A 23,931-nucleotide genomic window follows, 5' to 3' on the forward strand; every position below is an offset into this window, starting at 1 on the left:
AATCAACTGCTAATGCAAATTATCATTCAGTGAAATTGTTTAAAGTGAGCAGTAACCACACAGTGGTTGATTTAATTTTTTTCAACTCATAGATTCTATAAGGGGACCATCTCTTTTTTCATTGGTTTTCCTTTCTATTGCTATGCCTTTTTGATTCCTTCTCCCCCAACTCCTATTCTTCAAAGCTCTACAAAAAAAAGCATCCTATATGAAATAATGTTGAGGATCACAATAAATTAGAAATAGGATAATTTGAAATAATAAAGAAATTTCACTCTTTCCCATCTTCCTGCTCCCCAGCCCCAACCCTCACCCCCATGCCAGGATGACATACCTTTTTTTTATATATTGGGCTGCTATTAAGATTATCTTTTCTCTCTTTCATAGTGATCTTGAGCCTGAATGGCTGGACAGTGTGCAGAAAAATGGAGAGCTGTTCTATTTGGAATTGAGTGAGGATGAAGAAGAAAGCCTCCTTCCTGAGACACCAACTGTGAACCATGTCAGGTTCAGTGAAAATGAGATTATCATTGAAGATGATTACAAAGAAAGAAAAAAGTATGAACCCAAACTCAAGCAGTTTACCAAAATTTTAAGAAGGAAAAGACTTTTACCCAAGCGCTGCAATAAAAAAAATAGCAATGACAATGGACCAGTATCCATTCTAAAGCATCAGTCCAATCAGAAGACAGGAGTTATTGTCCAACAGCGGTACAAAGATGTGAATGTTTATGTAAACCCCAAAAAGCTAACTGTCATCAAAGCCAAAGAGCAGCTCAAGCTTCTGGAAGTGCTGGTTGGAATTATTCATCAGACCAAGTGGAGCTGGAGAAGAACTGGAAAGCAGGGTGATGGAGAGAGGCTTGTGGTCCATGGCCTGCTGCCGGGGGGATCTGCTATGAAGAGCGGTCAGGTCCTCATTGGTAAGTGTTGCTGGTACACATCCATCCTTGTTTACAGAGATACATGATTAATGATGACACCTTGCGGGAAATGTGATAAAAACAATTATATACAGTCTCCACAGATAAAGAACTGATTAATGACATTTGGTACAGTAGAGAAATGGTTACACATGGTGCACTACAAGGCACCGTGTTCTTAAAATAACCAGTTCAATGTGTTGAATATGTGTGTGCCTTGTTCAGGCCAAGAAATAGCTTACCTAATTTTCAAGTTTTGAATTATATAATTTTATTTCATCTTGGTTATATTTGCTGACAAGAAAAAAAAGTTGATTATAGAGTGATAATTTAGGTTTGAATGGCTATAGCCAGTAACAGGATACAAAAATATATAATTTATGAATAAAAATACTTTTAAATTGTATGTTTGCACTTGAGTACACTAAGTTCTTGGAGTGGTTTTCAACTGTTTCATTTGGCATATTTAGCAACAGTGGTGTTACATTAAATTTCCTTTTAAGGGTGTGTGTCATAAAATATATCTGTCATAAAATAGCCCACCAATTTTCAAGAAAAATAAACCCACAAGTTATTCTGAATATATATTAAGATGAACATTTTGTGTTGCTGATAAATTTTAAGCCGTTAGATACAATGTTTGAGTTAGTAGCAATCTAATTACTTAAAGATAAATGAGTCAAATTTGAGGATATATTATTACTAAAATTTAAAAGTAATAACAGTTCTAAAAGCTGACAGTCTTTTAAGTTTATCTAGCATAAGAGGTTTAAATGAAGAACATTTACAGATACATTTACAAATATTTCCAGCTTTAAATCTGAATTTCGTTTGTTTGTTCACTGATTTGACAAGTTGTTTTTTTAGCATCTGCTAAGTGCCAGGGATACAAAGATTACTTTACTGATCCAATTATTTCTTGAAAGGAGCTATGTTTTAGTGGAAGAGACAGGTTACAGTGAGGCAGGCAGCTCCTCACTGTCTGATAAGTGTCATCATAGGGGTTTACAAGGAGGATCATATGGAATCTTGTAGGAAGGGCATCTGTGGCAAAGTATGTGTTCCAGAATGATCTCAACAGGATCTGAACACTTTCTTAAAATGTAGTGTTGATACTCCTCCCACGGAGAGTTGTGCTCTGTGTCATTGAATTTGGGTGGGCTGGTGACTACAGCTTAATTGGTGCCATGTGACTTAAGAAGTTGGATCATAAAAGGTGATGCAGCTTCTGCCTGGTTATTTTGGGGATACTTGCCCTTAGAACCCAGTCACCATTGTATGAAGAGGTCAAGACACCAGTGATCCAGCTGATAGCCCCAGCTGAAGCCCTCACCACCAGATGTGAGTGAGAAGCCTTTAAGATGACTCCAGCCCCAACCACCATCTGGCTGTAACTGCATGAGGAATCCCAAGTGAGAACCACAGCTGACCCGTTAACCCCAGAACCAGGAGAGATGATAAATTATTGTTGTTGTTATATTTTTTTATTTTATTTTTTATTTTATTTATTTATTTATTTATTTTTGAGACAGAGTTTTGCTCTTGTCGCCCAGGCTAGAGTGCAATGGCGCCATCTCGGCTCACGTCAACCTCCACCTCCCAGGTTCAAGCAATTCTCCTGCCTCAGCCTCCCGAGTATTTGGGATTACAGGCACCCACCACCATGCGTGACTAATTTTTTTGTATTTTTTAGTAGAGACAGAGTTTCACCATGTTGGTCAGGCTGGTCTTGAACTCCTGACCTCAGGTGATCCACCTGCCTCAGCCTCACAAAGTGCTGGGATTACAGGCATGAGCCACCATGCCTGGCCAATTGTTGTTGTTTTAAGCCTCAAAATTATTTGGATAGGCCTGGCGTGGTGGCTTACACTTGTAATCCCAGCACTTTGGGAGGCCAAGGTGGGCAGATCACTTGAGGCCAGGAGTTTGAGACCAGCCTGGCCAACATGGCAAGACCCCGTGTCTACTAAAAAATACAAAACTTAGCTGGGCCTTGTGGTGCATGCCTGTAATCTCAGCTACTGGGGAGGCTGGGGCACGAGAATCACTTGAACCTGGGAGGCAGAGGTTGCAATGAGCCAAGATTGTACCACCGCAGTCCAGCCTGGGGAACACAGTGAGACTCTGTCTCAAAAAAAAAAAAAAAAAAAAAAATTGTTTGGATGACTTATTATGCAACAATAGATGACTGGAACAGGAGCAAATACATACTTACATTCCCTTGGGTCCTCTACTTTCCTTCTTGTGAAATGATAGGATAGAACTAAATATCTCTACGGTTTGTTCTTTTAGTTCTGTAAAAGGAGCCAGAATTCATTTAACATGCCCCCGTTTCAGTGGTATTTCCTGTAAGTTGGTAGTTAGATCTCAAGGCCTATCAAACATATTTTATAGGTGGTCTGTGTGCTTCCATCAGGAACAACATATTATCTGCTGTTTTTCTTTTTGTGATATTAACAGTTATTGATGATCATTGCCTAGATCCATTAATTCATTAAGGGACTGCAAAATGGTGGTATTCCAATTCTGTCAGTCTTTCTCGATATTTCGTTAGACTACTTTCATAAAAAGAAGCTCCCCCTCACCTCTGTTTGGTAACCTTGACATATGGTTCAGACAGGAAAGGCAGGATAAATATCTGATTTTTCTTCTTTTAACAGTTTTCACAAAAACAAGCTGGTACCATTATTCAAGGACTTCTAGAATGGTAGGTTGGGAGGGGCCTTAATTCTCTCTGGTTTAGTGCCCACATATTATAGATGAGGGGTTGAGATTGAAACTCAAAAAAAATAACAAAATTTATTGTTAGTAAATGCATTGGCAGAAAACATTGAGTTTTGAATGTATAAAATGGCAGTATAGTAACTGCTTTTCAAAAACCGGATTCCCTTTCCCTGAAGTCAAATTTGGCTTAATTTAAAGGATCAGTTTCAATTCACAATTTGATCTCATTTTTCTGTCCCATACATATGTGCCACTCCTTCTATCCACAAATCCCCACCTCTAACAAGCAAGGCTGATTTATTTTTTTCCTAACTGACCTCCAGATACGCCTTGTACGTCCATCTTTGCTTTTTAGCATTCGTGTTTCCTTTTTTGGTGCATCACAAAGATTGCTTTGTATTATTAGGCTAGTGCATTCATCTTCTATTGCTGCCATGACAAATTACCGCAAACAGATTTATCATCTTGCAATAACATAAGCCAGAAATCTAAAATGGGTCTTCTTGTATGAAAATCAAGGTGTCCACAGGGCTACATTCCTTTTGGAGGCTCCAGGGAAGAATCCCATTCCTTGGCCAGCTTTCAGAGGCTACCTGCATTCTTTGGCTTGTCGTCCTGTCCTCCATCATCAAAGCCAGCAGCCTAGCATCTTCCAGTCTCTCTCATGCTGACCCTGACACTTCTGCCTTCCTCCTATAAAGACCTTTATCTTTACCTGACGGTCACTTGGATAATCCAGGACAGTCTTCCAGTCTTTTGAGTTAATTACAACTGCAAAGTCCTTCTTGCTGTGTAAGGTAGCATATTCAGAGATTTCAGGGACTGAAACATAGACATCTTTGGGGGGCAATTATGCTGCCTACCACAGTGGGGGGTTTTTTGGTAAAATATGAGTTTTTTTTTCTTTTTGCGATAGTAATAATATACGTTCATTGTAGACAATTTAGAAAATACAATTAAGCAAAAAAGAAAAATTCCATATACCCAAAGACAACATTTTGATATATATCCTCCTCTTTTCCTACATTTATATACACTAATTTTTTGTCAAAAATAATTTAAGTTGTATATTCATTTTATATGTAGTATAAACACAGCAGTAAACAAAGTTTTGCATATATATTTTCATAAGCCCTTGGTGCCTTATGTAGTAGCCCTTTAGTACACATATGTTGTTTGATGTTAAGTATATACTGAGAAATTGATGGCTTTTCTCACATAATTTAACTTTACATTGAGGAACTGTGATAAACTGATCTCTTTTTAAAATATTTTATTTGGTTCTTAAATATATCTCTTAATAAAAATGTTATCTTATTTCTACCCAGGCCATTTCTTATTTAACAATGCAAACCAATCATATAATTCATTCCCTTTTAGCCTTTGAAATGGGACAGATCATATTAATGACTCCCGTGTACTCATGGAGAAAGACCTTTCCTGGAGTTTAGGATGTCCACTGCAAAGGTGTGATGTCCAGGAAGCCAGCCGTCTCTGAGTCACTTCACAGAAGTGTTCAGAAACACTAGAGGAAAACAAATGTCTGGGAGAATGAGAAGTGGATATAATATTTATTTCATAGAATGGGAAAATTTTCTACTAAACATTTAAAAATATTGGGTATACTACACTTGCTTTCAAAATTTATTTTCATATATTTTTATGATGAACCATCTCCTCTTTTTAGAGGTTTGTTAGACTTGATAATTTTAGATAATACTCCCTATAACACTCAGCTACAGGAATGTATTCATTAGGATTTGGAGAAAAAAGTCATTTGGCACATCATCCAATGGAGTTTTAGTTTAAAGTAACAAATTTAAAATGGTTTTACTATTTCTGTGCCCTGAGGATAACAAACTATAGACAACAGAACTAATCATTAGGATAGTCCAAAAGTGGTTTCATTTTACATTGACACAGCTATACTGTGTCCATCATTCCTTTATTTTTTTTAAATCACTACAGCTATAAGTAATTTGATATAGTACTCTTGTTTAATCTCTTATATAGGAGAAATTAAACAGGCATCGTGTTGTGTTTTTTTTTTTCCAAGTGGACTTCAAGTTGAAAGTTTATTTTAGTCTGCAAGTTCTTACTTTTTTTTTTTAAAGGAAAAAGTCAAATTATTTTTATTCTCAGATGACATCATTATTTAGAAAATCCTAAGGAATCTACAAGAAGATACTAGAAATAATAACTGAATTTAGCAGGATCTCAATTTACAAGGCCAATTTACACAAATTAACTATATTTTTATATACCACAAAGGATCATTGGAATTCAAACTTTTGAAAATACTACTTGCAATAGCACTGAAATCATTTTTTTTAAATCTAGAAAAGTTTGTCCGAAGTGCTGTAATAGTTAACCATCATAATGACTTGGTGCCCATGCTTGCAAAACTCTCATCTGAGTTGTATCTCTTGAGCATCTAAACCTAGTTCAAGCCTTCACAGTTGGCCTAAGAAACTACTCCTGCTTACTCTGCGCTTAACCCCATTCCCATTCAATAGATTATCAAGGAGAGGAAGGAAAAAAAGGAGGAATAGCAGAACCTACAGTGGCAACATTTTCATCTGTTTGCCAACCCTACAGATGGCCAAGTGATGCCTAATAATGGGTTGCCTTAAAGGAAAGGAACTCTGAACTTAGGGAACACCAATCTTTTATAAAGAACAGTTATTAATAATAAGATATTGAGCACAGCATTGACCTTATTATACCATTCAGTAAACAAGCTTGACCTTTGCTCAGGATGGAAACACTATCTCTGTTGTCCAAGGCTGTTCATTACGCGAATGTCTTTGAAAAGACAGTCTAGAACAAAGACTCTCAATGCCTGGGCTTGTAAGATGTACAGAAACATGAGACTCATGAAGAATTATCTACCAACACGATTCTACATATACAGGTTGAGTACTCCTTCTTCAAAATACCTGGGACCAGAAGTGCTTCCGATTTTTTTTTTTTTTTTTTTTTTGCATATTGCATTATACTTGCCTGTTGAGCATCCCAAATCTGACAATCCCAAATCCAAAATGCTCCAATGAGCATTTCCTTTGAGGGTCAGGTTGGTGCTCAAAAAGTTTTGGATTTTGGAGCATTTTGGATTTTCAATTTTTGGATTTGGGATACTTAACCCATATACATGTTTATTATCCATCTTCCCCAAAGAATGTTAAGCTCCTTGAGAGTAGAGATTTTGTCTTTGTTCAATTCTTTGTCTCTAGTCCTTAGAATAGTGCCTGGCACACATTAAGTGCTCAGTAAATATTTGTTAAATGAATGGATGAATATGAATTATTTCATCAATTTCCTAATAATATATTTAGGAATGATGAGAAAAATAACTTTGGTATGTCTATATTTCTATTAATATAGCTCACTGGTATTTTGATAGTATCTTTAATTATGTTCTGAAAGTAAATTTCCATTTTAACACTGATATTTATTTTATTATCAGATTTGGAAAACATACACATTTCTTTTAAAGTACATGGAAAAGGAAATTTTTACCAAACATGCAGTGTATTTTGATATGGTTGGGGCCTTTGAAGCAAAGAACTGTGTGTAGACATAGATCAATAACAGAAGTGAATACCATAGCATATTGTGTTATGATGTGCCACATGGATTTAATTAGAATTTCAGCTGGATTTTTTTTGTTTTGTTTTGTTTTTACTGTGGGTCTAAGTGGTTAGATTCAATTTTGTCAAGTACAGTATTTGGTTCATGCTACAAATTTTCCATTTGTTCTTTGGGTTTACATAATTCTCCCAATTGTATCAAGAATAAAAATATTTATTTTTTTAAATATTCATAGGTTGTATTATTTATGGTGCAATAATGGGCAGTATTATAGATTAAGAAGAGTAAAGTTAGGAGATTAGCCCTGCCACCAATGAGCTGTATAAACCTGGACAAGTTCCTGCTTGTCTGCACCACATTTCTCACTGTACTTTGAAGAGGTCAGAGTAGCTGTTTAATGTTCCAATTCTAGACCTCTATGGTTTTTAGATATTCATAAAACTATCTTTTATTGTTATTCTGGTTTCAGGTGATGTCCTTGTTGCTGTGAATGATGTTGATGTTACTACTGAAAACATCGAGAGAGTTCTGTCTTGCATTCCTGGACCTATGCAGGTATGGACATTCTTTTTCTATATTTTATGATGTTACATAAAATAAATATGTCGTGCACTACTTTCCTTTTTAAGCTTCTGAAAAATATCGTGTATAATGGATGAGTTACACTGATACTTGCCTATTTAAGAAAATTTAGCTCTTGCTAATATTATTAGCTTTTGGAGATTATTCTAAAAAGAGAGAAAAATATCTACAAGTAAAATTCTGCATAAAGCAGTAACAGCAACAGTAATGAAAATGTACATAATTGCAAACTTGCCATTATAACTACCATATATGCTTGTGACAATCTAGTTCCTAGAAGAGTCATTTTAAATAGGCATGGAGTTTTCTGTTCTCTGACTTACTAAGATCACTGTTGCTATAATTTTTTTTTTCCAATGTGATTTTATTTTAAAAACAAATCATACAAGTTTCTTGATTTTTTTTTTGTTATTTAATTAAGCTTTTCTCCTGGACTTTTGTTTGGCTACTTAACGAATTAGTTTTCAATCCTTGTAGATAGAAATAAATTTATTTTATAAAAAGTAATTTTGATACCCTAAACATTGACATTGTGTGTTGTAGATGATGTTTTTCAGTTATTAGGGGTATTTTGCAAGTGCTATACCTTTTGGTAACAGAGTATACCATGAATACTGTTCTAGATAGCATGAGGAATTAGCGTTCTCTTTTTGGGGGGATAGGGAAGATGATATGCTTTATATGGGTTAGAGCAGTGGTCCCCAAACCCTGGGCCATGGACTGGTAGTGGTTCATGGCCTGTTAGGAACTGGACTCCACAGCAGGAAGTGAGCAGTGGGCAAGCAAGCAAAGCTTCATCTGTATTTACAGCTGCTCCCCATCGCTCACATTAGTGTCTGAGCTCCACCTCCTGTTAGATCAGGGGTGGCATTAGATTCTCCTAGGAGCACGAACCCTATTGTGATCTGTGCACGCAAGGAAGGGATCTAGGTTGTTGCTCCTTATGAGAATCTAATGCCTGATGATTTGTCACTGTCTCCCATCACCCCCAGATGGGACCATCTAGTTGCAGGAAAACAAATTCAGGGTTCTCACTGATTCTACATTATGGTGAGTTGTATAATTATTTCATTATATATTACAATGTATTATAATAATAATAGAAATAAAGTGCACAATAAATGTAATGTGCTTGAATCATCCCGAAACCATCCCCCAACCCTGGTCTGTGGAAAAATTGTCTTGCATGAAACCAGGCCCTGGTGCCAAAAAGGTTGGAGACTGGTGGGACAGAGGACCCATCAGTCGGTGAGAGGATGAAGTCATTTTTGGATTGGTCAGGTTGAAGAATAGAATCCCTGATAAATCAGAATCTCAGCTGCATCTGATTTGAGATTCTGAAATAATAAGGCACATGATGAAATTCCTTATTTTCTAGGAAACAAGATTTCCCTAATGCCCATTTATTTGTTTTAAACATACTTTGTATGCACATGTATGTGTGCGCATGCACACACACACACAGATGCTCTGTAAATTTAGCTATCTTTGGAAATGTAAAATGAAAGTGCTGGGATAACTATGGTAGCTGAGACCAGCAATGCCTAGGAATGGATAGTGAGATGTAGATGGAAATGGGGTGGTGTTTGAAATAGTAACAATCAGGGGGACATCAGCCAGCCATGGTGCTAGAGTAGCTTGTACTGTTACCCACTTTAGTCACTAGATGTGGGGAGGTCCAAGGGAGGGTACTAGGGTACTTCAGGGTGCTCAGACAGCAGCTACTTATTGATTAGTAGTGAAGAATTGCAGTATTTTAACAAGTGAGTCAGCTTCCTCCAAGTCGAGTAGCTATGTATTATCCCTGAGTAAGGGATCCCCTTTTCTTGCCTATGTTGGTTGCAGGTGTGCTTCCAGTATTGCCAGAGTTCAATCATGTCTATTCTTTCTTCAAAAATATGAAAAGTTATGTTTACAGCAGAATCACATTATACTTATATTTAATTAACCTTTGCAAATTCAACTGTGCACACTTAGCAGAAGAAAAAGGGAGAGAAAGAAATTAGGATTTAAATATTTTGGACCAGTTCCATCCACAATTAACCCATCCTTGTTAAACACTCAAGAGGAGTCAAGTATACATTTATTGTATACACAATTTCTATTAGTATGAAATAATTATACAACTCACCATAATGTAGAATCAGTGGGAGCCCTGAGCTTGTTTTCCTGCAACTAGATGGTCCCATCTGGGGGTGACAGGAGACAGTGACAGATTATCACGCATTAGATTATCATAAGGAGTGCACAACCTAGATCCCCCACATGCACAGTTCACAACAGGTTTTGTGCTCCTGGGAGAATCTAATGTCACCACTGATCTGACAGGAGGTAGAGTTCAGGCAATAATGTGAGTGATGGGGAGTGGCTATAAATATGAATGAAGCTTCGCTCACTGGCCACTCACCTCCTACTATGCCACCTGGTTCCTAACAGTTCTGGTACCTGTCCGTGGCCTGCGGGTTGAGGACCCCTGGTGTAAGAAGATGCCCTTATCCTTAGGAGATACCTGCTGAAGTACTTAGGGACAATGTATTAAAATACCTGCAAATAATTTGCAGGTTCAGCCAAGAAACTTAAAAAATACATATAGAGAAGGGAGGAGTATGGAAGGAAAGGAAAGGAAGACCAGAGAGAAGAGACAAAATGAAGCAAATGTGACAAAATGTGAACAATAGTGCCATTAGGTGTGGGATTATGGGCAATCATTGTTCTCTTCTTACAACTTTTCTGTAGTTTTAAAATTTCTAAAATAAAATGTTGATTTAAAAAACAGGTTTTTGAAATTTTAAATAACGAGAACAACGGTGCAAATACCCATCTAATTGCTGACTTTTGTGACCCTGATCCATTTCTGCAGCTCTGTGCTCTCATTTATTTAATAGGTACATAATCATGCATGTAGTACATCATCTCCTCCCGTCTTTATCTGGGAGCTTGGGTCCAAATTTTGCAGATGACCAAGACTGATTTCATTTAGTACTGGGCCATAGCTGGCTTTTTTAGAGCTTTGGAGGAACCTAACTCCTTTTCTAGGAGAACAGCCTGAAGATTATTAGTCTTGGACTCCTCTCTCAGGTAGTTCTTAGGCCTAAAGCAGGGGGCAAAGGCTTCTTAAAGGAGATGATTCTTGAGTGGAATGTTTTAACTTTTATTATTTCCTTGTTACACAGAAATGATACATATACTGTGGAAAAATTAGAAAACAAACTAGTAAAATTTTTTAAACATTTGTAAATCTATTCTCAGAACCCAGAAGTAACCATTTATATCAACATTTTAAAGTGCAGGACTTACATGCAAATCAAATTTGCATTTTAGGAATATATCACTCTGGATGGGGGAGGCATATGCAAGACGGGAGGTCAGGAAACCAGGTGGTTGGGTTTGCAGTAGTCCAGAAGAGAGATGATAAAGGCCTGAGCCTTTATTGACCGGGGATGGAGGAGGAGGAGATTAGATTTAAGATAGAGAGGAAGGAAAGAGGACAATACTTTCTACAAGAGAGAGAGAAGTCCAAGAAGCCTTCCAAGTTTTGTCTTGAGTCACTCAGTGAGGTGGCCCAAGAAGAGAAGAGGATGGAGGAGAGATAATCTGCTGAGCCAGTCAGACTCAATTCCCTCAGAATTTTGACTAAGGAGTATTGAAAGCATCTGCCAGCTGTTAGCCAACAGGGAAAGGACGAGACATTCAGAGAGCAGTGTAGATGATGGGAGAGACTGTGCAGACTGAAGCAGAGGTGAGAGACTGGTCAGCTTCCACAGCTGCTGCAGATTCTGACAGCCTCCCCAGGTCCCATCTGTGAAGAGGATGGTAGCTTAAGGGGAATCAGAGGATTTCTTTGTTTGGTAGATGATTTCTTTGTTTGGAAGAGACATTGCTTTTTAAATAGGATGGGCTAAAGACTGAAGTAGAAAGAAAAGACAAAGCGACAAGACTTTGGAAGTGATGAGTCATAGAGAGTGCATCCTTGGGTCTGAGGAAAGGCTGGGCAAACTGCACAAAGAAGAGGGACATAGGACACGAAGGATCCTGAACCTTGTACCAGGTTAAGGTCTCGCCAAGTAATAAGAGAAAACCCTTTATAAGAAGCTTCATGTAAACTAACTTATGTTAAGTATCATTTAATAAAAGTTTTTCCCTATAAAACACATAATATCCCTAATATTTATGTATATCAACCTATTTTTTAAAATAGCACTTAACTCTTAATTTGGTTATCTGTCTTATCCTTTACCATTTTATCAAGGCAACCAGATTTCCTGACATTTGTAGCTACTTAACATGTAAGCTTTTAAAAATGTCTTTTTAAAGTATAATTTTATTTGTATTATGGAGCCAACTTTACTTAAATCAGAAGAATAGTGGCTGAAATAGTTCCCTAAGGAATTTTAATGGATGGTTCGGTGGTGTGTGTTTTTGTTTGAGTTTTTGTTGTGGTGAGACAAAAAGGTCCTTGCACCACAGAAAAGAAATGATGTTGTTTGCCAGGTATAACACTAGTTTTCAAGTATGTTGTTTTTCACCAACCATAGCAAACCAATCTTAAATTTGAGGTTGTTGCTGCTGCCTGAAGAAAATTGGTGAATTTTTAAGTCTATTTTTGGTAGACTTAAAAATTTCTCTTTTTTATTTTTGGTAGGTTGCACCCTATCTTTTGACCTCTCCACCCATAAGAATCTCAGCTGGGAAAGATGCCTTCCTTGTTCTGAGATGCGTTTCTTTCTCTGAGGACCCACTTTCTTGTCACCACTGCTTATGCACAACTCTCATAGACACTCCAGCTTCATCTCTGTAACACCTGCTTCCCTAGGATGTGACTCATCTCATGCTCCCTCTGATCTGATTTCTCCCCTTCTGTACTGCTCACACATCTCCACTCAGAGCTCCTTCCTAAAGCCCAATGCCAGGGGACAATCTTCAGAGCTCCCATCTATCTGTCACAAAGTCTGTACTCAGGAATTCCCCAAAGAGTTCTCAAATTTCCAAGGAACACCACCAAAGGCTCGCATATACTTTCTTTTGGGTACTCCTAAATCCTCATTCTCAGATAAAGGAATTTGGGGTAGATACCCAGTAGTGGGGTTGCTGGACCTAATAATAGATCAGCTTCTAGTTCTTTTAGAAGTCTTCATACTGTTTTCCATAGAGGTTGTACTAATTTACATTTCCACCAGCAGGGCATAAGCGTTCGCTTTTCACCATGTCTGCTCCATCTATTGTTTTTTGACTTTTTAATAATGTCCATTCTGGTTGGAGTAAGGTGGTAGGTATCTCATTTTATTTTAACTTGCATTTCCCTGATGATTAGTCCTGTTGAGCATTTTTTCATGTTTGTTGACCATTTGTATATCTTCTTTTGACAAATGTCTATTCAAGTCATTTGCCCACTTTTTAATGGGATTACTTTTTTCTTGCTGATTTGAGTTCTTTAGAGATTCTGAATATTAGTTTTTTTGTCAGATGCATGGTTTGCAACTATTTTCTCCCATCCTGTAGGTTGTTTACTCTGTTGATTATTTCTTTTGCTGTGCAAAAGCTTTTTAGTTTAATTGGGTCCCATTTATTTATTTTCGTTTTTGTTGCATTTGCTTTTGGAGTCTTAGTCATAAATTCTTTGCCTATGCCAGTATCCAAAGAGTACGTTTTCTTCTGGAATTGTTATGGTTTCAGGTCTTAGATTTAAGTCTTTAATCCATCTTAAGTTAATTTTTGTATACGGTGGGAGACAGAGTTTCATTCTTCTATGTGTAACTATCCAATTTTGGTTCTTCTTTGAAATGAACGAGTTATCTTTGACCAATTGGTATCTAGACAAATATTTCCTTTTCCAAGGATAGGTAATTTTAATACTTCATCCCTAAGTACTTTGGCATGTATCTCCTAAGAATAAGGGCATCCTCTTACACCAGGGGTCCCCAGCCCCCAGGCCACAGACCAGTACCAGAACCATTAGGTAATTGAGAAATGGAGGCTACCTTTCCATACCTGTGGAAAATGGCCACATTCTGGACTCTTACCAATCTTGACATCAGGCCATGAAATTAAAACTGTCTTGATAAAATTGATAACCTTCTTAGAGCCACGCTGGTCTAAGATCCAGCATGTTGATAGCGTTTACTTTCCTTGGCCTTTGTTTTAAAGAACCAGAAAGAATGTCTGAGAGAAGAATATTTGAAATACCACCTTATTTGAAAGGAGAGTTAACTTTGGTTGTGTGAAGTCACTCCTAATGCTGAATGTCTTCCTTCTATCTTCCCAGATGAGCCAGTGCTATCGGCATTCATATTGTGGTGTTATTCTTTTTGCACTATTAGATCATACTAATTTCTGGTTTTTGATGGCCTTTCTTATTTTTATAGTCAACAATTTAGACTGCAATGATTATGTTTAATTAAATGAATTTTTATACAGAACATTATACATTCTTATTCAATAAATATTTGTGGTAATATGTATCAGACACTCTCCTAGGAGCCGAAGATACAAATATAAATAGAATACGAAGCCCCAGCCATCAGGAGCCCTCACTCTAGGATGATTTATATATACTGTACATACCTGGGTGTATGTACACGCACAGATCCTTCACTGTGAAAACTGCAGCTGATTTTCCCTTGTCGAAAAGTCAACACATTGTTTTAATTTTTAAAGGTGAAACTGACATTTGAAAATGCATATGCTGTGAAAAAGGAGACATCCCAACCAAGACAGAAAAAGACACAGTCCAACACAAGTGATTTAGTCAAGCTTCTCTGGGGAGAAGAGGTTGAAGGTATCCAGCAGAGCGGCCTAAACACTCCTCATATCATTATGTATCTCACACTACAGCTCGACTCAGAAACCTCAAAGGAAGAGGTGAGTGTCCTCAAAAGTCCAAAGGAAATAAGTTTAGTCAAAAGTCCAAAGGAAAAAGTAAGGACCTTTTATCGTATTCCCAGTGAATAGTTAAGTATATTTGATTTAAGCAAGAGACAAAAATGAATTAACTGTTGTTCTTTAAAATTGTGTATCTAATACTCTATTATAGATATGAATATTTCATACCACAAATGTGTTTAAAATGAAAACAAATTATTCAGTTATTTCTGTAGGAAAAGAAAAAAGAGGAAGGTATTGTTGCAGTATCTTTTAACTTAGAGGCTAAGGTCTTTTTAGCTTTTTTTGATATGTTTCATTGAAGTATTACTTATACATAATAAAATTCAACAATTTTAAGTGTACAATTTGATGAGTTTTGACAAATATATTACACTTTTGTAACCAGTATCACAATCATGATATGGGACATTTTTGTCACCTCAAAAAATTTCCTCTGTGCCCTGTTACAATCAATCCCCTCCTGCTATTAATAGCTTTTAATGCAGGGGGATGTAACATTAACTTTCTTCCATAGGTTGTAAATAGTTTTTATGTTTTACATATTATTTTTTAAATTCATTTTCGTCACTAGAAGTCCAATGTGCTATCCATTGCACCACAGAGCCACCTAATTCATTTTCAATGTTTATTGAATACCTACTTTTTGTCTAGCATAATATCAGATATTTGGTATTTTTATTTGCAGGTAAAGGAAATAATCCTAGTAAAGATAAGTAAAATGTTTAAGTTCACATAGCTAGTAACTGACAATTTCTATTTAAGCTGAAGTGTTTCCAAATTCTATGCCCTTTCTTTGATACCAGGTTACCTTTCAACATCAATGTTTTGAGGCTGTTAATTGTCTTGTTCGAGTTTTATCTTTTATTGGTTTCTTGTCTGCTTTGCCTATTCGTAATTAAGAAAGATATAGAAATCTCCCCTTCTGATGAGGATTTGTCCATTTTTCCCTCCAGTTCTAAATATTTATGCTTTATATATTTTGAGACAATTTTGTTAGGTGCATTAATGTTTAGAATTATTTAATCTTCCTGGAGAAAACTAAACTTTTTGACATTATGATATGATCCTCTCCACCCTAGTTTGTTTCTGTCTTAAAGTCCTTTTTTAACATTAACGTTTTAAAAATAATATTTAATATCATAGAGCTTTATTTTATAAGTATTTGAATTTTTTTTCTTTCTTTTTCTCAGTCCGTATCTTTATGTATTTGACATGTCTTTTACACACAGCCTATTTCCAATCTGGCAGTCTCTGTCTTCTAACAGACAAACTTAGTGAGTCCATTTATAGAGATTACTGATATATTTGAATTCATTTCTGCTATCTTCTTTAAAAATTTCTACTGGAACTGCTTTTTCTGTGATATTTTTATTATCTATTTTTCGTTGCTTGTATCATTATTCTTGCTATATACTCTTTCTATTTTTTAAATGATTACACTTAAAATTTTATCATGATATTTGTCTTAACAGATTCTAAAGTGAAACACTATTTTAACCCCTTTTCAAATAATTCAAAGCCCTTAATACACCTTAGCTTCAGTTACCCTTTCTTTACTCATGTGCTATTGTCATCAATATTTTAGTGCTATCTCTTTTCTCCATCATCTATAATTATACTACTACTACTTATTATTATTACATTTTATACACCATAAAATTTATAAATTAAGTATATATTATACAATATATAAATGATATATATAAATATAATTATATATTGCACATATTTATATGTTTGTTTTTAATATAAATACTATATATTTCATACAGCTGTACCTAGTTTAAATTTACAATTGTGCCTCATTTTTTCTTTACTCATCATCCTCTTACATCAGAAACTGTCCTTATTGGATCATTATTTTCTTCCTAAAACATATTTTAAACATTTCTGTTTAGTGAAAGTGTGTTGGTGATCAATTCTTTTTGTTGTTATTTGTCTGATGATGTCTTCTTTTACCTCTTCCTGAAAGGTAGCTTGATAATTCTAGATTGTATTCATCTGGGTAGGCTACTTGCCATAACAAACAATCCTAATGTCTCAGTGGCTTAACATGATGAAAGTTTAGATCTCGTTTCATTTAACTGTTCCTGGTCATGTGGCTCAGTGACTCCAGCCTTTCTTCTAGTGTTCCTATTATTCCCAAGGGCTTAGGAGTCCTCTGTTAGATCCTTTGCATCTAGCTGGCCAATGAGAGAAGAGAGAAGGCAGGCAGTATCACATGGGACATTTTGGAGACCTGACTTGAAAGAAGCAACATCATTTCTGCTCATGTTCCGTTGGGTAGAATTAGTCACATGGTCTATCCATATGCAAGGAAGTAAGAAATGTAGCCTTCCTGTGTGGCCAGGAAGATCAAGTGAATACATGGGATTGCTTGTGCCACCTAAGTAGATAGTTATTTTCTCTAATCTATTTGAAGATAGTATCCCTTTGTCTTTTGACCTCCATTATTGCTGTTAAGAAGTCTACTGTCAGTCTACCATTCCTTTGTAAGGAATATGCCTTTTCTAGTGTTTGTTCAGCTTTTTACTTCTTCTGTGCCCAAACTGTTGTTTAATCTCTCCATTGTGTTTTCTATTTAACAATTATATATTTATTTTTAGAAGTTTCTGAATAGTGCTTAATCAACATTTCAAATCTGCCATGATATTCCCGGTGGTCTCTTGTTGCTTGCTCATCTTTGTGACTCTGTGCTTGTAGACTCTATACTCTATTCTATATCTGCCCATTCTACTAGCTCTAGTCCTAAGAGGATTCTCACTTGTAATGGTTTGCCTTCTTATGTCCTTGGGGATCTTTGACTAAACTTATTGCTTGATGTTATCTTTGGGAGTCTTGTCATTCTAATGAGGGGATTCTCTCCTCCAAAGATAATTTGTTTATTCTGCTTTTGCCACTGACCTAGGATATTTCAGCCTTACTTGAGGGTATGGGCTTAACACAGTGGTTCTAGGCTCAGCTCACCTACCTTGTTCCTAGCCCAGTACTCAGTGTCCTGATGGAAGTTGTCATGGGAATCAGCCCTCAGGACAGCCCTGCTTCTGTCTTTCTGCCCACCACTCAGCACTCCCAGCAGAGACCCTAACTTGCTTTGCAGTAATGGAGGAGGTTGGAAGGTTGTCCTTGGAAACCTCTCTGCTTCTTGCATGTCAGCAATTTGACAAGTATGTTCTGGCCATGCATCTGGTTTTACAGTGCAAGGGTCTCTCAGAGCATCTAGTCAAACATAATGCTTTGAACAGAAGTAAGATTTAAAATGTTTTTAACTAATCTGTATCTCTTTCTTTTTGAAATCCTTCCAGTCTGTATTCTCAGTGCTAAAGCTGTTTTATCCAAAAGGATGCATTTCCTTGTGTTGCTTCATATATCAAAATTTAGTGAATAATCAAAATGGCAAAGAAGGAATTTACTTAGACACATTTTTTCTATTTTCTGTGTTCTGAAAAATACATACAGACCTAGAGTTAATAATTCTAATTTCTTGTGTGTAGTACTGATCCTTTATATTTTTAAAACAAATGAAATATTTAAGCATTTGTTATATAAAACATACAACAAATTTCTGGGATGATAACATCCTGAATCTTTCTAAGTCATTTTGGAGTAAGATACTGCTAAGACCTTTTGTCATCCTTGCCTTTCTTTCCATGGGAAAGTGTGTAGATGTTTCTCAAAAGAACAGGTTTCTGTCTGTTGCCAGCCCTGTATCAACATTGTAATTAAGAGAGGCTTTTATTCTTATTGAACAGAGTGGAAGCTACTGCAAATGCATGCTACTAATAAGTGCTTAAAAATACAGCTAATTAAATTGGTTAGGAACCGTAGAGCTTGCCAGGTCTTTAATAGTGAGGCTTTTATGACTGGAACAGAGATCTTCTCAAATGACCTTTTTTAACTAGTATGGCTTAATTTATAACAAAATGTCATAAGGTCATTTTGTTTCTGTGAGTTACATATTTAATAAAAGCTTATCTTCTTCAAGTCACAAGATTTCAAAATGTAAAGACCATAAGCTTGGAGATTTCAAAAAACTATTCAAAGAGTATATGGGTTTTTTTTTTTTGTTTAAAGTAGTGTATGGTATTTTGGCTAAATGCAATAAGATTATTTGTTGGCCAAGATTTAAATCTATTAAGTAGACAACAGAAGATCTTAACTGATATTTAACTTAATTTCTAGATATAAAATAATGTTTTGTAACTTTTTTACACTAGAATTACTGCAATAAAATTTTAGTTGTTAGGCAGAGTGTATTTGGCCAGCATATTCTATAGCAATTTGCGTATATTGAATGTGCTTACTAAGTATAAAAAGCAGATGTCTCCAATTTATTTATATTTATCATAATGTAAAAGTTGGCAAGACTTGGAGACCATATCATGTAATTATTTATTGTATAGTGAGACCGCAGCAAGATATATAATACTCTTTAGAGAGATGGAGAACCAGAGAAAATGTATGATACTATTTAAGGAGTTTGGGTTTTCAACAGTAGCAATATTGATATTTATGGATACAGTCATTAAACAGGGCAACTGGAAGCCACTCTGAATTCTTCATGGTTCCTGTCTTAACATTTTCATTTTGCCTGCTTTTAATTTTCCTTGTGAGAGAAATAAATGTTGCTTTAAGTAACAGCAAAAAATGAGGTACAGAATGGTTCATCTCTTTGTATGAAAGTATTAGCACAGTGCACATCCTGATTTTGAAGTTTGTCATTTTATTTTGTAAAAACTATCTATTTCCTGGGACATGCTCTTCTTGAAAATAGAAAAATATAAAGCATTTTGTGAATTATCTTGTACGTCTAGTATTTTCTGTGATTTAAAATAAAATATGCTCTTTTAAAGTTTGAATTCAGATTAGTTTGTGGTATACACAGTGTTTCTAATTTGACAAATAAGATTTTATAATATCGTGACACTTTTTTCTTATTATCTATATTATAATTTAATTCTATATTCTCACTTTGTAAGTTTAATTGCTCTCTTGGCTTGGATTTAATGATTTCACCAAAAATGCTGAATATGGTCTTTTAAAAAATAATATAAAAGTAATTAAATTTAAAGACTCCTAATAGTTACTTGTGGTACCTGTGTAGCTATGTAACCACAGGGGATGAGAATAACTGTATAGTATTAACAAAATATAATAAAATATTAGTATTATAAATTATTATTAAAGAGATTAAAGTTTAAAACTGTTTTAAATGAATTGTAATTTAAATTAATCAGTATCCTACTTAGTATATTATTTGTTATTATGACTAACTTTGGCAGTCTCTAACTTATTTTCAAGTGTAGTATTTTAAATGCTAGTTAATGTGTTAAAATTCCAAGCATAGTTCTCCCTTTGTGTTTGAACAAAACTCCCACTGAAGCTGAAAGGATTCATTTTTTGTTCTTTTCTTAATACAAAGTTTGAACTTGCCCTGACAAAGATAATGGTTGGAAAATTGGGTGGTTTGATCATTTGTTTCATTTAACAGCAGGAAATTCTTTATCATTATCCAATGTCTGAAGCATCTCAGAAACTTAAAAGTGTGAGAGGGATTTTTCTCACGCTCTGTGACATGCTGGAAAACATAACTGGGACACAAGTTACTAGGTAAGAATTTTTATTTAGCTTTAATTCTGCTTTTTTCAAGTTCTTTTATTTCACCCTGACAAATAAAATGCTAAAACAAGTATCTGGTATACAAATATACTTGTATCTACAATGTATGTATTATATACATTATGGTCTATAATGTATGTGTATACACGTATATATCTATACATTATAGATAACGAGCTCTGCAGAATGTCTGCAGATTTTTGCTTCATCTAAGTTATTTCTACCAGTCATCTATTTGAAGTGTAGATTCTCAACACAGCTGTAGATCTGGGTGTTTTGGCACATTTTAAATAACAGTTGGGCCTATATTTATTATTTCTTCATGAAGATGTATCTTTTAAGCATGGCATTATTATGAATCTCAGCTTTTTCATGTTTCTATCTTGATGGTTAACTTCCTAGGCAATACCTTTGTGGCAAACAGAATTGGCAAGAATGACTGAACACCAAAATTGGTCATATAGTTAGGACATATTCTGTTCTTACAACAATGATAGAAAAATACAGAATGTTCTTTAGGAGGGCTATTCATAATCTGTGAATTTCCCTACCCTTCCACCCTTCAAAATCTCCAGTGTCTGTTATTCCACACTCGATGTCCATGTGTACACATTATTTAGCTTCCGTTTGTCCCTTTAATCTAACTTGATTTAGGTTAAAGGCTTAAAAGTAAGGCTTGACACTATAAAAATGCTAGAGGAAAACCTAGGAAAAATGCTTCTGGACATTGGCCTAGGCAAATAATTCATGACTAAGACCTCGAAAGCAAATGCAGCAAAACCAAAAATAGACAAATAGGACAGCTGCATTCATCATCAGTGTAGTTAATGATGGATGAGCAAAATTGATGTCAAATCATTTTATATTTAGTACTGTTAATGTCAATTATAGAGTCAAATACCCATTCCATTGATTTATTAAGCCCTGACATTGAAATGCCATGGTTAATTTATGGGACGAAGAGGCTCAAAGCTTTTAGATTTTGTGTTTTTTTTCATAAAATAAATCTAAGAATTATAAACAAATTTTCTTCCTCATTATTTCAACAATTTTAGACTTTACAAAGAAATTTTATCTCAAATTTCAACAGCCTCTGTAATACTGAGAAAATATCAAGTTGGATTTTCTAGGCTTTAACTTTTTTCCCCCATATTCAGGTAGAAATGACATTTCTATGATTTTAAAAGAGGTAGAATCTAAAAGGCAATAGACAGAAGAATTTTATGTTTTAACTAATTAAAAGTCATGTTTAACTATGTGACTTTAATGTAGTGTATATACAAACTATTAGTTTATTTTCAATACAGTAGTACTGGAGGCTCTATTTAGTTTATAAATTTGGGTTCATAAAAGCATATTGCAGGCCTCTTTTTATTTTTTAAAAATCTTTATTGAGATATGGTACATAAGTGATACATTTCACCCATTTGAAGTGCATGCGTAATCCTAAAATTGGTATGGAACCAAAAAAGAGCCTGAATAGCCAAAGCAGTCCTCAGCAAAAAGAACAAAACTTGGAGGCATCACATCACCTGACTTCAAATTATACTACAAGGCTTTCTATAGCAACCCAAAACAGCATGGTACTGGTATAAAAATAGACATAGATCAATGGAACAGAACAGAGAACACAGAAATAAAGCCACGTGCCTATAGCCAATTGATCTTTGACAAAGTTGACAAAAATATACACTGGGGAAAGCACACCATATTCAATAAATGGTGCTGGGAAAGTTGGATAGCCATAAGCAAAAGAATGAAACTGAACCCATCTCTCTCACCATATACAAAAATGAACTCAAGTTAGATTAAAGACTTAAGTGTAATGCCTGACACTATAAAAATGCTAGAAGAAAACCTAGGAAACTCTCTTCTGGACTTTGGCCTAGGCAAATAATTCATTAGTAAGACCTCAAAAGCAAATGCAACAAAACCAAAAAATAGATAAGTAGGACTTAATTAAACTGAAAAGTTTCTACACAGCAAAAGAACTAGTCCAGAGTCAATAGATAGCCTGCGGAATGAGAGAAAATATTTGCAAATTGCACATCCACCAACCGACTAATATCCAGAATCTATATAAGGAACTCAGACAACTCAACAAGAAAACAACAAATAACCCCATTAAAAAGTGGGCAAAGGACATGAACAGACATTTTTTAAAAGAAGACATACAAATGGATAACGTGCATATGAAAAAATGCTCATCACTAATCATCAGAGAAATGCAAGATATGAGATAACATCTTAACACCAGTCAGAATGGCTATTATTAAAAGGTCAAAAAATAACAGATGCTGGTGAGGATGCAGAGAAAAGGGAATGTTTATACAGTGCTGGTGGAATTGTAAATGAGTACAACCTCTACAGAAAACAGTATGGAGATTTCTCAAAAAACTAAAAATAGAACTACAATTTGATCCAGTAACCCCATGACTGGGTATATACCCAAAGGAAAAGAAATCATTATATCAAAAAGATACCTGCACTCATATATTTATGAGTGCTATTCACAATAGCAAAGATAATGGAATCAATCTAAGCATCCATCAACAGATGACTGGATAAAGAAAATGTGGTGTATGTATATACTATGGAATAAAAAAGAACAAATAAATAAATGGAGTAAATTAAATAAATAAATGGAATAAATAACAAAGAATGAAATCATGTCATTTGCAGCAACGTAGATAGAACTGGAGGCCATTATCTTAAGTGAAACAACTCAAACAGAAAGTCAAATATTACATATTCTCACTTATAAATGGGGGCTAAATAATGTATACACATGGACATAGAGTGTAAAATAACAGACATTGGAGCTTTTGAAGGGCAGGAGGGGAGTCAGAAATGAAAAACTACTTAATGGATACAATGTACACTCCTCAGGTGATGGTTACACTAAAAGCCCAGACTTCACCACCATGCAACATCCATCTATTAAAACTGTACTTGTACCCCCTAAATATATACAGATAATAAATTTTAAAGTGTACAAGTAAATGCTTTTTGGTGTTTTCACAGATATGCGCAACCCTCATCAAACTCAATTTTAAAACATTTTTCTCACCTCAGAAAGAAATCCTATACCCTTTAGCTCAGCCAGCCCAACCCCTGGGCAATTGCTAATCTACTTTCCATTCCTATAGATATCCATGTTCTGGATATTACATATGAATGGAATCATATAATGTGTGGCTATTTGTGACTGGCTTCTTTCATTTAGCATAAGAGGTGCATTTTGTTTAGCATAAGGAGGTGCATTCCTCCTTTTCAGTCTTATTAGAAAGAAAATTTAAGTTTTTCTGTGCGGTGTTGCTTTTTTTTTTTTTTTTTTTGCCTTTATTTTTTCCACTGTAAAGAATAGATGTTATTTTACCTAATATTTAGATTTTGTTACTAACCATGAGATATGGGTTAATTGTGGAAAGCAATAAATACAGCTAGAAAAACTTTTTTGAAAAGGTAATAAATATGAAAATTATTTTAGGGGTTCCTTAGCAATGTGTGTATCTTTTGTTGCATACACACTTTTTAAACTATAGTAATATTAGTATACTACAAGAGGCTAATATTTGTCTAAAAGTGTATGCGTTTCTAAAAGTATTAA

At 35.2% G+C, this 23,931-nt stretch overlaps 1 protein-coding gene across 6 annotated transcripts in view; it reads left to right on the top strand.

Moving 5' to 3' along the window:
- Positions 1 to 23,931, top strand: part of INTU (inturned planar cell polarity protein) — an 89,264-nt gene that overhangs the window by 20,310 nt on the left and 45,023 nt on the right. For all 6 annotated transcript variants that reach the window (XM_054554469.1, XM_054554470.2, XM_054554472.2 and 3 more), the window contains exons 2-5: positions 388 to 923; positions 7,708 to 7,793; positions 14,475 to 14,678; positions 20,194 to 20,312. In XM_054554469.1, coding sequence (XP_054410444.1) covers positions 388 to 923; positions 7,708 to 7,793; positions 14,475 to 14,678; positions 20,194 to 20,312 — 945 coding nt within the window. The remainder of the gene's footprint in view (positions 1 to 387; positions 924 to 7,707; positions 7,794 to 14,474; positions 14,679 to 20,193; positions 20,313 to 23,931) is intronic.

Source organism: Pongo abelii, chromosome 3 (genome assembly GCF_028885655.2).
Source record: "Pongo abelii isolate AG06213 chromosome 3, NHGRI_mPonAbe1-v2.0_pri, whole genome shotgun sequence".
NCBI lineage: Eukaryota > Metazoa > Chordata > Mammalia > Primates > Hominidae > Pongo > Pongo abelii.